Source organism: Manis pentadactyla, chromosome 4, assembly GCF_030020395.1.
Source record: "Manis pentadactyla isolate mManPen7 chromosome 4, mManPen7.hap1, whole genome shotgun sequence".
Lineage (NCBI taxonomy): Eukaryota > Metazoa > Chordata > Mammalia > Pholidota > Manidae > Manis > Manis pentadactyla.
In genome coordinates, this window is record NC_080022.1 from 150,196,050 (window position 1) to 150,209,071 (window position 13,022).

The 13,022-nt window shown below is 38.6% G+C and overlaps 1 protein-coding gene across 3 annotated transcripts in view; it reads left to right on the forward strand.

Moving 5' to 3' along the window:
* MYO1D (myosin ID) overlaps positions 1 to 13,022 on the forward strand; it is a 358,498-nt gene that overhangs the window by 108,317 nt on the left and 237,159 nt on the right. For all 3 annotated transcript variants that reach the window (XM_036879016.2, XM_036879017.2, XM_036879015.2), the window contains exons 7-10: positions 4,507 to 4,623; positions 6,333 to 6,536; positions 9,983 to 10,128; positions 10,201 to 10,315. In XM_036879016.2, the coding sequence (XP_036734911.1) occupies positions 4,507 to 4,623; positions 6,333 to 6,536; positions 9,983 to 10,128; positions 10,201 to 10,315 (582 nt within the window). The remainder of the gene's footprint in view (positions 1 to 4,506; positions 4,624 to 6,332; positions 6,537 to 9,982; positions 10,129 to 10,200; positions 10,316 to 13,022) is intronic.

Consider the following 13,022-nt stretch of genomic DNA (forward strand, 5'->3'; position numbering starts at 1 on the left):
TAAACATGAGTGACTTCTTCATGAACATATCTCCCCAGGCAAGGGAAACAAAAACAAAAATGAACAAGTGGGACTATATCAAGCTGAAAAGCTTCTGTACAGCAAAGGACACCATCAATAGAACAAAAAGGTATCCTACACCTATGGGAGAATATATTCATAAATGACAGATCCAATAAAGGGTTGACATCCAAAATATATAAAGAGCTCACACACCTCAACAAACAAAAAGCAAACAATCCTATTAAAAAATGGGCAGAGGAGCTGAATAGACAGTTCTCTAAAGAAGAAATTCAGATGGCCAACAGACACATGAAAAGATGCTCCACATCACTAGTCATCACAGAAATGCAAATTAAAACCACAGTGAGATATCACTTCACACCAGTAAGGATGGCTACCATCCAAAAGACAAACAACAAATGTTGGTGAGGTTGTGGAGAAAGGGGAACCCTCCTACACTGCTCGTGGGAATGTAAATCAGTTCAACCATTGTGGAAAGCAGTATGGAGGTTCCTCAAAATGCTCAAAATAGAAATACCATTTGACCCAGGAATTCCACTCCTAGGAATTTACCCTAAGATGCAGCACTCCAGTTTGAAAAAGACAGATGCACCCCTATTTTATCGCTGCACTATTTACAATAGCCAAGATGGAAGCAACCTAAATGTCCATCAGTAGATGAATGGATAAAGAAGATGTGGTACATATACACAATGGAATATTACTCAGCCATAAGGAAAAAACAGTTCCTACCATTTGCAACAACATGGATGGAGCTAGAGGGTATTATGCTCAGTGAAATAAGCCAGGCGGAGAAAGACAAGTACCAAATGATTTCACTCTTTTGTGGAGTATAAGAACAAAGGGAAACTGAAGGAACAAAACAGCAGCAGAATCACAGAACCCAAGAATGGACTAATAGTTACCAAAGGGAAAGGGACTGGGGAGGGATAAAGGGTGGGGGGGGAGAAAGGGGGCTTTATGATTAGCATATATAATGTGGGGGGGCCACGGGGAGGGCTGTGCAACACAGAGAGGATAAGTAGTGATTCTATAGCATCTTAATACGCTGATGGACAGTGACTGTAATGGGGTTTGTGGGGGGAACTTGGTGATGGGGGGAGTCTAGTAAACATAATATAATGTTCCTCATGTAATTGTAGATTAATGATTCCAAAAAAATTAGATATGGATGGAAATAGATGAAGGTTTTAATTGTTTATTCTGGATGAATCAGATTATGGATATTTATGTTCTTCTGCCCTTCTGGATTTTAAATTTCTTCTATAATAAAAAGTGAATTGCTTTTGTTGTTGGGGAAGAAGTACAGAATTTATAAAAGGAAAATATCTAAGATGTGGGAGGTTTTTCTTTTTTTTCTTTTTGTTATTCATCTGGAGTTCATTATACCTGCATTACTGGTTTAGCATCATTTTTATTGCTGCATAGAAATAAATGATATTTAGGGTTTTGCAATTAATTTTCCATTGTTTAACATTTAAATTGCATGAACTTTTTATTTTCATAATCATCTGAGAGCAAGATGTTTGGCTGAAAATTAATTGAAAATGAACAAAACAATGGAGGGCAACACTCCAGTTCTCTGAGAATAGGTCCACTTAGAGGGGCATAAGGGATTGTAAAACCAGCACTTAAAAATCCAGTGACTGGAAATACTCCTCTTTAATCAAATTATCTTATTGGCCAAATTACTTTTAGCCTGATCTTGTAGAGCCCTCACAGAAACCAAGGATTAAATTAACATTTAGCCTTTTCTCTCAGCTTAATTGAGCTCAGATTCCCTTTTCATGAAAGTTTCCATTCCTATTCTCCCTTGCTGTTTTTTATTCCTCTCTAAAAAAACAAAGAAGTGAAATGATTATAGTGAAAACCTAGATAAAGATAAAACCAAAAGGAAACAAAAATACACTAAAGCTCACCATACAGGTATAATTATCGATAATGGCTTATGTATATTTAAAAAGGGAATCATACAGGAAGTCCTGATTAAGTATGCCTTATATTGTATTACAATGTAATCATTAATATCTTTCCATTAGCAAGTAATTAATACAGGTGAATTAATAGAATGATTTTAATAACTATATTATACTCTGTATCATAATTTTATCTAATAGTCCTAAAGTATAGGAATCATGTACAATTAAGATAGTTTGGGTGGCAGGTAAGAGAAGACCCAATTAAGAGTCTCCAAAAACAATAAGGAACTTAATTATCTCACATAGAAGATAATTAATAATAATTTCTAAGATAAATAAGTAAAAGATATATTTTATATATAAGATTTTATAATTAAAATCTTAATTATATAATAAATTTAGATATATAAAAGATAAGATGATCATCTCCCAAGAAGCCCTGAGATGGGGCAGTTCCAGAGCTGGTCAATCCAGCGCCTGAACAGTGTTGACAGGGACCCAGATGTTTGTTTCTCCTGCTTGGCCGTCCTCACTGGGTTTGGCCTGTGTGTTTAGGCCAGTTTTCTTCATGAGCCCAAAATGACAGCAGCAGTTCCAGATGTTACAGGCAGAGGCAATGTTCCTGGCTGATGTCCCTGGACACCTCATGTCTTATTGGCCAGAACAGCCTCACATGCCCATGGCTGACCAGTCTTGGTAAGGGGAGTAAGATCGCTGTGGCTGTTAGACTAGTGAGCGCTGTTACAGCATAGGAATCTTCTGTGTCGCACTTCTAGGACAGCCTCCCTTCTCCAGCCTAACTTCTGTTAATGAAAGTGACCCACCCCTAATCCACTCAGTTAAATTTCTCATGTTAGGAAGCATCTTCACCAGGTTCTTAATTCCTAATAATGTCCTCCCAGCATCTACCCAACAAATAACTACCACACTCCTTAGAATTAACAGCCCCAATCATCACCATCCTGAGGCTGGGGGGAGACCGTGCCTGAAGGACCTGTGAACTCAGACAGGAGTGAACAGATCAGGGTCCTGGCAGCAAGAAAGAAAGGGGAGTGGGGAATGGCTGTTAGGCAAGCAGCTAATAATTACCCACAGTAAGAGTTTTAAATTTCTTTATCATGTTTCTTTGCAGTATCAACACGGTTGCTTATAATAATAGTAACACCAGAAACTCATCGAGTGCATTTTATGTGCTAGGGGCAAAGGGATGCTTTATATAAATTCTCACTCAGTTCTCACCACAACCCTGTAGCAAAGAGATTATTATACCCGTTTTGCCCATGAAGAAATCGAGACTTGCTGAGGCTAAGCATCTTGCCAAAGGTCACCGGTAGGCAGAGGAGCTTGCCTGACTGTGTTAGGGGAACACATACTCACCAGACAGAGAGGACCCCTCCCTGCACCCCTCCTCAGCAGGTGAACTCCAGAGTAGGCCTCTGGGTCCCAGCAGGAGGAGAAACTCCTGAGGAGAGGATCCGTCAGGCCCTCCAGAGCTGCCACTTGGGAGATCATCTAAGATAGGCAGCCCCCATTGCTTCACTGTGAATTTCTGTTGGCATGTTTGTCATTTCCAACCTGATGGCTGCTGCTCCTCAAGGCAGAGAATTCATCTTTGAGCCCCTGGCTCAGTCCATTTGGGCTGCTATGACAAAAACACCACAAACTGGGTGGCTTATACATAGCAAATGTTTCTCAGTTCTGAAGTCTGGGAAGTCCAAGGTCCAGGTACCAGCAGATCTGGTGTCTGGTGAGGGCCCACTTCCTGGTTTATAGGTGGTGTCTTCTCACTGTGTCCTCACAGGAGAGAAGGGATGAGGAATCTCTGGAGTCTCATTTCGTAAGGACACTAATCCCATTCGTGAGGGCTCCACCCTCACGACCTGATCACCTCCCAAAGGCCCCCCCCTCCTAATACCATCACCCTTGGGGTTAGGATTTCAATATATGAATTTTGAGGGGACACAAATATTGAATCTGTGACAACCTTCATGACCCAGTCTGAAGGTCTGATATGCTGAAGGTCTGTGAGGCAGTGAAGTTAGAGGCCCTGCTGAGTGATTGAGGCAGGCTGCTTTGCTTCTGGGGTCCTGCTTTTTCTTGCCTGTGAAATGCAAAGCCTGACCGTGTAAGAGGGGGAGTGTTATTCCCAGCCTGCACCAGGCTCTTTGTAGGGCAGAAAGCCACCGGCAGTAAGAGCCGGTCACGGGTCTTAGAGGCCCCACAGTCGGTGTTCCATGTGCGATCTCACATCCCAGGCCATTTCCCCCACTAATCACGGAGCAGCTATCACCTTCTCTGAGCCAGCTCAGGACTTGCTCCCTCACTGAAGGTTCCAGAAAAGTATGTGGTGCTTTTTTTGGGTGTCAGCAGCACTCACATACACAGGTGGGCACTGTGTGTGCCGAGTGGTGTTTCTACCCCTGAAATCATTTTTATTCTCTCTAGATACTCAATAACAGAAGCATCAAATCAGATGGCTAACCCTGAATTTAATCTCACAGTCGCTGGGTTTTAATGCTCATTTGAAATGTCTGTGAGTTAAGTTTTCTGTTTTCATTCCTAGTCATCTATCAATGATGCTGCCGAATTCAAAGTAGTAGCTGATGCCATGAAAGTAATTGGCTTCAAACCCGAGGAGATTCAAACAGTGTATAAAATTTTGGCTGCTATTCTTCACTTGGTGAGTAGGGACATCTTTCGGAATATATTGCCTCCCTGTGGAGACAGGATGCTCTTTCAGAAAAATTTTTTCCCCCTGTAAATTTAAAAATTAATTTCTTTTTTTTTTCTTCCTACCTTCTAAAACATTAGTAGAAATAAATATTTTTACACAGGAAAAACTAATTCATGTAGAGAAAATTTCTCTCATGTTTTGAAAATATTATTGTACCTGTGTTTCTCGCTATCATTTTATAATATTGTGAGAGATTTTTCCAAACCAGTATAGGTTTTGAGATTGTGGCTTTAGTTAATTGTCTTACTATTATGTCAGACTTTGAACTGGTTAATTTCAAGGATAAAAGAATTGAGTAATGATGTGACTATACACAGTATAAGGGAAAATCTTTTGAACAGGTTAGATTTCTAATAGCATTTGAAACATAGAATTATAGATAGCAAGAATTGGAATTTTTATCATCTCATTTAACAGGTTGGGAAATGAGCTTTGTAAGGGGTGGCATGAGTGCCTCAAAGGCACAGCCAGTTCATGGCAGCTGACACTGTAGATCAAGTTGTTTGACTTATAGTCCAGTTATTTTCCACTACACCACATCAGACTCAGAAGAAATGAAGAATCATGTGTCAGATTTCTTTCATTACTGTTAATACAACTAGGGATGTTGAAAATATAATGAACCTGGAACCTTAGAATAAATGACAACATAAATTAAAATCAAATAAAAATGACCTTCACTTTAATGTGGCAAGATTTAACTGTAAATGACTCAGAAATGTGCAGGACCTATGTGAATAATCTTGTACAGCAAAATATCGTGAAGTCTAGGAACATTATAAATTGTCTCATTTCAACTAGTTTATAAATACAGTGCAACAATATCCTTCAGAATCCAAACAGGAATTTTGTTTATAAATTGATATAGTGACTCTAGAATTTACGTGCAACAATGAACATGTAAGAAGATCAAATAAAATGTATTAAAGAGGAATAGAAGGGTAAGAGTAAGGGAATAGAGGAATATGACTAATTCTGCCAGATTAAAAATGTTAGTAAAAGCTAAGGTACTTTAAAACTTGTTGCACAAATTCAGCACCAGATTAATCAGTAGACTCATTGATGTGCTGAACACTTAGTAGATAATTAAGTATTTATTGCTTATTGAAAGAGTGGAATGTAGTAGACTGAGAAACTTGGAGGAATTTAATGTATAAATTAAACATTTCAAATCAGGAAAAACTAGACTATTCAATAAATGGAACAGTTAACCATCTGAAAAAAATTAATTAGATTCTTACTTTGTACCATATGGCAGTGTAAATTCCAGGTGAGTTAAAAGCTTATATGTAAGACAAAACTGTGCAAGTATATAAGAAAATATTTAATACTCATAAAATCTTTGGAACAGGAATGATCTATGTATGACACCAAAGAAAGAGGAAAGATTCCTAGGTTTGACTACATAAAAGTAAAATGTCTACCCATGAAAAACATATACTGAAGATTAAGAGAGGTTAATGTCTGGAGAAGAGAAAAAGAGACAGTGAAGCACTAGGTTTTTTATTCTTTTATGAGCTATATAAGAATTTAGGAAAACGGGTGCTACAGACAGAGTCACTGAATTATATCTTAAGTTGGCAAATAGTTCCCTGACACAGTGTTTCAGAATCTCATTGGAAATGGTGTGTCTTGTTTTTTCACTTCTGGTCTAGGGAAACTTAAAATTTGTGGTGGATGGTGACACGCCTCTTATTGAAAACGGCAAAGTTGTGTCCGTCATAGCAGAATTGCTCTCCACCAAGACGGATGTGGTTGAGAAAGCCCTTCTCTACCGGACTGTGGCTACGGGCCGTGACATTATTGACAAACAGCACACGGAGCAAGAAGCTAGCTACGGCAGGGACGCCTTTGCTAAGGTGGGATGTTAGCTGACTTCTCTCCGCCTAATGTTGAGCTCAGTTGCAGTTTTATTGCACATCTATGACGATGTGTTCAGGCTTTCCTTGAAAGTAGGTTATGGCTTCGGAAACTGTAATGATCCCTTTTAGCTATCACAGCCTCAATAAAACCCCTGGACTTTGAGCATCATTGCCAGAAAACGTTCTGAGTAAAACAGGTGCCAACTGAGCAGGAAGCCGATGAAGCTGACCTCTCAGGGCCCCTTCTTGCTGTACAGGCCCCTTGCCTGGCACTCAGTTTTGCTTCTCTCACTCAGTAACGCTTCTTGGAAGACTCCTGTGAACCAGTGAACTAATGCAAGTCTGATCTACTGTTTAGATGTCTGTGCACTGGTGTGTGTCATAATTTATTGACCTTCTCCTCCTGTCATTCACCTCACTTCCTTTCTTTTGCCTTTAAAAACAGTGCTGGAAACCCATGTACATCTGTCCTTACACACCAGTGCTTTTATGTCAGTTGGATGAACTCCCATGAATGAGCTTGCCAGGTCAAAGGACACCCTGTTTTTTTTTTTAATTTTGGTATCATTAATCTACAATTACATGAAGGACATTATGTTCACTAGGCTCTCCCCCTCACCAAGTCCCCCCTACATACCCATTCACAGTCACCGTCCATCAACATAGTAAGATGCTGCAAAATCACCACTTGTCTTCTCTGTGCTGCACAGCCCTCCCTGTGCACCCCCCACACTATACATGTTAATCGTAATGCCCCCTTTCTTTTTTCCCACCCTTATCCCTCCCTTCCCACCCATCCTCCCCAGTCCCTTTCCCTTTGGTAACTGTCAGTCCATTAAGGACACTCTGATTTTAAACTTTACATGTATTTACTGATTTTATGTAACACCCGATTGTTACTTTAATTGTATTACTAATATATTTGAGCATTTTCCTATTTTTGTAAGGCAGTTAAATCTATTCTGAGAATTGCTTGGATATATCTTTTGCACATTTTCTTTAGGGCGGTTGTCTTTTTATTTTCAATTTGTAAGATCACATAGCTTTAATTCTTGTCTGTTATCTGTATGGCAGATGTTTTGTCTTCCCAAGTTTACACATTTTTTTTTTTCCTGACTGATTAGGTTGCTAAGTATTCCATTTTTTACTTTTATAAGCCTCAGGCTTGGCTTTTAGTTTTGGAGGAATTTGAATGTATGCATGTGCAGTGGAGAGTAGAGGATTTTAAGCAGGCATAATGGCATGAAATATCAATTTTTTAAATTTTTTTTTATTTTTTAGATAATTATTTTTTTATTGAAGGGTAGTTGACACACAGTATTACATTACATTAGTTTCAGGTGTACAACATAGTGATTCAACATTTATATACATGACAATTCTAGGTACCAGCTATCACCATACCAAGCTGTTACAATGTCTTGACTATATTCATTACATCCCGGTTACTTATTATTTTACCATTGGAAGTGTATACTTTTTGTGTGTGTGGGGGGGGGGCATCTCTCATATTTATTGATCAAATGGTTGTTAACAACAATAAAATTCTGTATAGGGGAGTCAATGCTCAATGCACAATCATTAATCCACCCCAAGCCTAATTTTCGTCAGTCTCCAATCTTCTGAGGCATAACAAACAAGTTCTTACATGGAGAACAAATTCTTACATAGTGAATAAGTTCTTACATGGTGAACAGTACAAGGGCAGCCATCACAGAAACCTTCGGTTTTGCTTATGCATTATGAACTATAAACAGTCAGTTCAAATATGAATACTCATTTGATTTTTATACTTGATTTATATGTGGATACCACATTTCTCTCTTTATTATTATTATTTTTAATAAAATGCTGAAGTGGTAGGTAGATACAAGATAAAGGTAGAAAACATAGTTTAGTGTTGTAAGAGAGCAAATGTAGATGATCAGGTGTGTGCCTGTAGACTATGTGTTAATCCAAGCTAGACCAGGGCAATAAAACATCCACGTATGCAGAAGGAAATATCAATTTTTAAAATCATCACTCTGGCCTTAGTATGGAGAATCTTAGGGCAAGAATAAAAGTAAGGAGACCAATTAAAGGACATCCAGGGGGGACAAAATGGCAGCTTAGACTAGGAAGATAGCAGTTGAAATGGAGAGAAAGGGATGAGTTGAGACAGACTGTATTCAGAAAAAAAATCCACAGGACCTATTGTTGTGGGGACTGTTGGAATCAAGGATAATTCCTAATACAGTCTGGCTCTAGTCCACATCTGCCTCATCTCATACCATATTCCAACCTCCTTTCTTCTGTCCAGCACACTAATCTTTCAGGCCTTACAAATTGTCTTTATCCCTTTCTCCTTCCAACCACAGGGCCCTTGCACATGCTGCTCCCCGTTGCTCTTCTTTCCACTCCTCGCCTAGTTCAGTCTTCTTCAGCCTTCTGATCTCAGCCCACTTTCTCAGAGAAGCCTTCCCTGGCCTCTCTAAACACTGAACAAGTTAAATTCTGAGATCCCATGTACCTCACATTTAAGAGTGTGTGGTTCTTACCTTCACCTGCTCCCTACGCTCGTTGGAGACTGAGACCATGTTTCTGTTTGCTTAGTACTGTACCTCCAACAAACTGCACATGGTTCATACTCAGCAAACATTTGTTGGATGAAATCAGTAAATTCTGATGCCTTTTATTCATGATTAGAAGTAGGGTAGGAACAGTGTTTAGTTAGAAGGGGGAAAATCAAGAGTCCTGACAGGACATAAGTTTGAGATTGCTGGTATCTGAGAGTGCTTTCAGATAGGCAATCAGGCACTGGGTCTGGAGCCCATAGGAGAGGTCTGCATTGGAATAATACATTTGGGAGTAGTATTATAATACTGTTGCTTAATATCAGATGAAATGGCTTAGGGGTGAGGGGCATGGGTGTTGGTTCATGTGTGTCTCAGAATGTGTAACCTTGTGTATTGGATTTATTTTTAATTCTCAAGGAATTTCAAACTGTGGCCTTTTGGCTCTTACCTTTATTTAGCATTACAAATCAATGTTTATATTTTTAGACTCCTCAGAGTTTTAGTGGAGCATAGATATTAACTCATTGGTTCCCCACTCTTTATAGTTGATGAAATTAACAATAAAACAGTCAAGTGACTTATACGAGGGAGTAGGCAAATTACTGATATAGTTGGACATGGAAATGTACCTGGGGAATGTTGTTGGGATAGAACGTGTATAGTGACCAATGATAATCTTTTAGAAATCCAAACCATTTACTTCAGTTTTGCCTCCATCGTGTAGTTTTTTTATCAGATGATCTGCATTTCCAATATTTCTTCTTAGAGTAATAATGGCTATGGTAAATAGCAAGGGGTAGATGGATGGGAATTTAAAACTTACCACAAATCTGAACAGAGGACTCATTCCCAAGTGGGCAAGATTTCATGATGCTGCTTTCCTCACAGGCCATATACGAACGCCTTTTTTGTTGGATTGTTACTCGCATCAATGACATTATTGAGGTCAAGAACTATGACACCACAGTCCGTGGGAGAAACACTGTCATTGGTGTCTTGGATATCTATGGCTTTGAAATCTTTGACAACAACAGGTAAACCGGATAAGATACTTAACACTCTACTGTTCATTGTTTGTGTGAACCTAATTTATCCTCTTCGTGCAGCTTTGAACAATTCTGCATTAATTACTGCAATGAAAAACTGCAGCAGCTATTCATTCAGCTGGTTCTGAAGCAAGAGCAAGAAGAATACCAGCGGGAAGGGATCCCCTGGAAGCATGTGAGTGGGCCCCTGTGGGAACTGTCTCCATGCGTGTCACACATTACTGATAATGTCAAATCATTTTAGGTTGTTGGGTTTTTTTAATCTTTTTGGGGACATGAAACATCTAAACCTTAGCTTTCCTTTTTAGGATATTTAAATACAGTTCATTTGCAGGGTTGATAGGTGGGATTTCTGTAATTTGATAGACTCCACTGTTAGTGCGCAGAAATGATGAGTTATGGCCAGTAAACTTAACATTTTCACTTTATAACTGATGCCACAAAGGTTTTCTGGTTTGTATCTGACTGTTAGAGTTTAGTGTCATTTAGAAGCAGCAACTTTTGCCTTAAATAAGCTGGACTTTGCAACCAAGTTTAGTTGCTGCTCTTCTTCTTTTTTCTCCTCTTATTCCTCTTTTTCTCCTCCTCTACTTTGTAATCTAAACAGAATTTTTATTGTCTTCACTTCTGTTCATATTCTGTGAAACCCATGCAAGACAACCCCTCTGTCAGCTTCTCTTTCCATTTCCTTTCCTTGGTGTCTCCCCTCAGTATTTGTTTTATGATACCTAGCATAATAATAAAAAGCTATTTGATACGCTATATTTAAATTACTCTTAGATCCCTTTCCACCTTCCTATTTTCTGTCCCCTCTCATTCAGAAAAAGGAGACAATAGTATAATAAATAGCTTTCCTGTCTGAAATGGAATCTTTGCCTTCCATCGTGTGTTAAACATTAGAATAACAAAAAATTTTGTTCAAGTATGTTAGCATAAATTTTATCTATTTGTGTAAATAAATAGGTACTTTATTAATAGGTGTTGCTTTATTAAATACCTTTATAATAGGTAGTTGCTTTATAATAGGATTTTACTTTATAATCCTACTACTTTGTAATAGGATTATCTACAATTTTGATTTAAATGGTGAACTCTCATAACACATTTAAGACATAATTCAGTTCAATTTAAGTAACTTGATATGTAGCATTCTTAGAATGGATTTGTTGTGTGATATAATATGCAAGTATGATGGTAGGTTAGATTTTTATAGTAAATTCAATCCTAAAACTTGTTATTCAGATGTGATTCAGAGATACTGATCAAAAATACCCTTTCAAATCAGAGTATCAAATTCCACAGGCATAGTTGAAAAAGGGAAAAGTCAATAATTGCAGGAGGCTTTCTCAAACATTTGAAAAAGGAACACAGGCCCTAAAAATGCAAAAATTCTTAGCAAAATAAACCAAGAAAAATGTGTCCTGGAGGAAACAAAAGGCTAACTCCATGGTCATAGTTACTACCTGTGAGGTTGCCCCAAATTGAAATCTCTATCCTGGGCCAGTGTCTCTTTTAGAAACCTCAACTTCTGGACATAATGTTTAATTCTTCCTTTTAAAAAAAAAAAACTCTCTACGAACCCACCTACCCACCAGATTATTTTGAAGCAAATCTCAGATATCACATTATTTCATCCATAAGTATTTTAGTGTGTTTCTCTAAAAGATACTTTTACAAAAACCATAACCACAATACCATTATCACACCTAAAAAATTAACTCATTCCTTAATATCATCAAATATCCAGCCAGTGTTCACATTTCCTTAGCTGTCTTAAGTTTTTTGTTTTGTTTTGTTTTTATAGTTGTTTGAATTTGGATCCAAATAAGGTTCTTACGTAGCGACTGGTTGATAGGCGTCTACTTACCTATAGATTTTCTCCTCCATCTCCTTTTTTTTTTTTTCCCTTGCAATCTTCCGTTGAAGAGGAGTCCTTTGTTGTGTAGTGTCCCACAGTTTGGATTTTTGCTAATCAGATTCCTGAGGTGTCACCTGTCTCTCTGTTCATGTATGTCCTTGGCTGTTAGATCTAGAGTTTCAACTGGCTTCAGGAGCAGTGTTTTTCTTCCAGTCTATTTCATAGGTGATATGTGACCTTGCATCGGTAAGTCTCCCTAATTGATCCACATTTAAAGCCTAATGGTCTGCAGTTTACAAGTCATTTTTAGCTGCTAAGAACTTGACTCTCAGGCACAGAGCTGCTCCATTTGGAGTGGGAATGGGAGACCCAGATCTGTGTGCCCCTGAACCATCCCTTCACTTCTCTCCTTGCCTCCATCCCCTGAGGAACCTCCTAGGAATCCCAGGTTGCTGGAAGACTCTGGTTTGAACTCCACAACTTTAAGCAATGTTTGCAGCAACATTAAACTTACAAATTAAGAGTTACTGGACTCTTTGGCAAAGACTAACCGCTCTTAGTTATACGATTGGAATTTTAGGGAAGTTTTTCACCCACAGACAAAAGGCACTCTTTAACCCCACAGTCCCAAAGACTGAGACTTCAGGTATTAATTAATACAGAGTTCCTGCTTTCTGAGCATTGCAAAGATACTTTTCCTAAAGAGGAAAATAATGTTTCTCCCTGATTATTTAATTATTTACCACGTGCCCACAATTAAAGTAAATATTTAGGCCAGGGCCTTATCTCTGGACCACTGATAGTTTGCTCCAGATATATCTTGGTGCGGGGACTGCCCTGTGCACCGTGCAATGTTGAGCAGCATCCTGGTCTCTGCACAGTGGATGCCAGGAACACTCCTCTACTCATGACCATCAGAAATATCTCCAGACAATGCCAAATGCCCCTGGAGAACAAAGTCATCTTCTGGGAATCACTGCTTTAGACAATTTAGGAAAGTACAAAAAAGAAAGTAAAACCACCC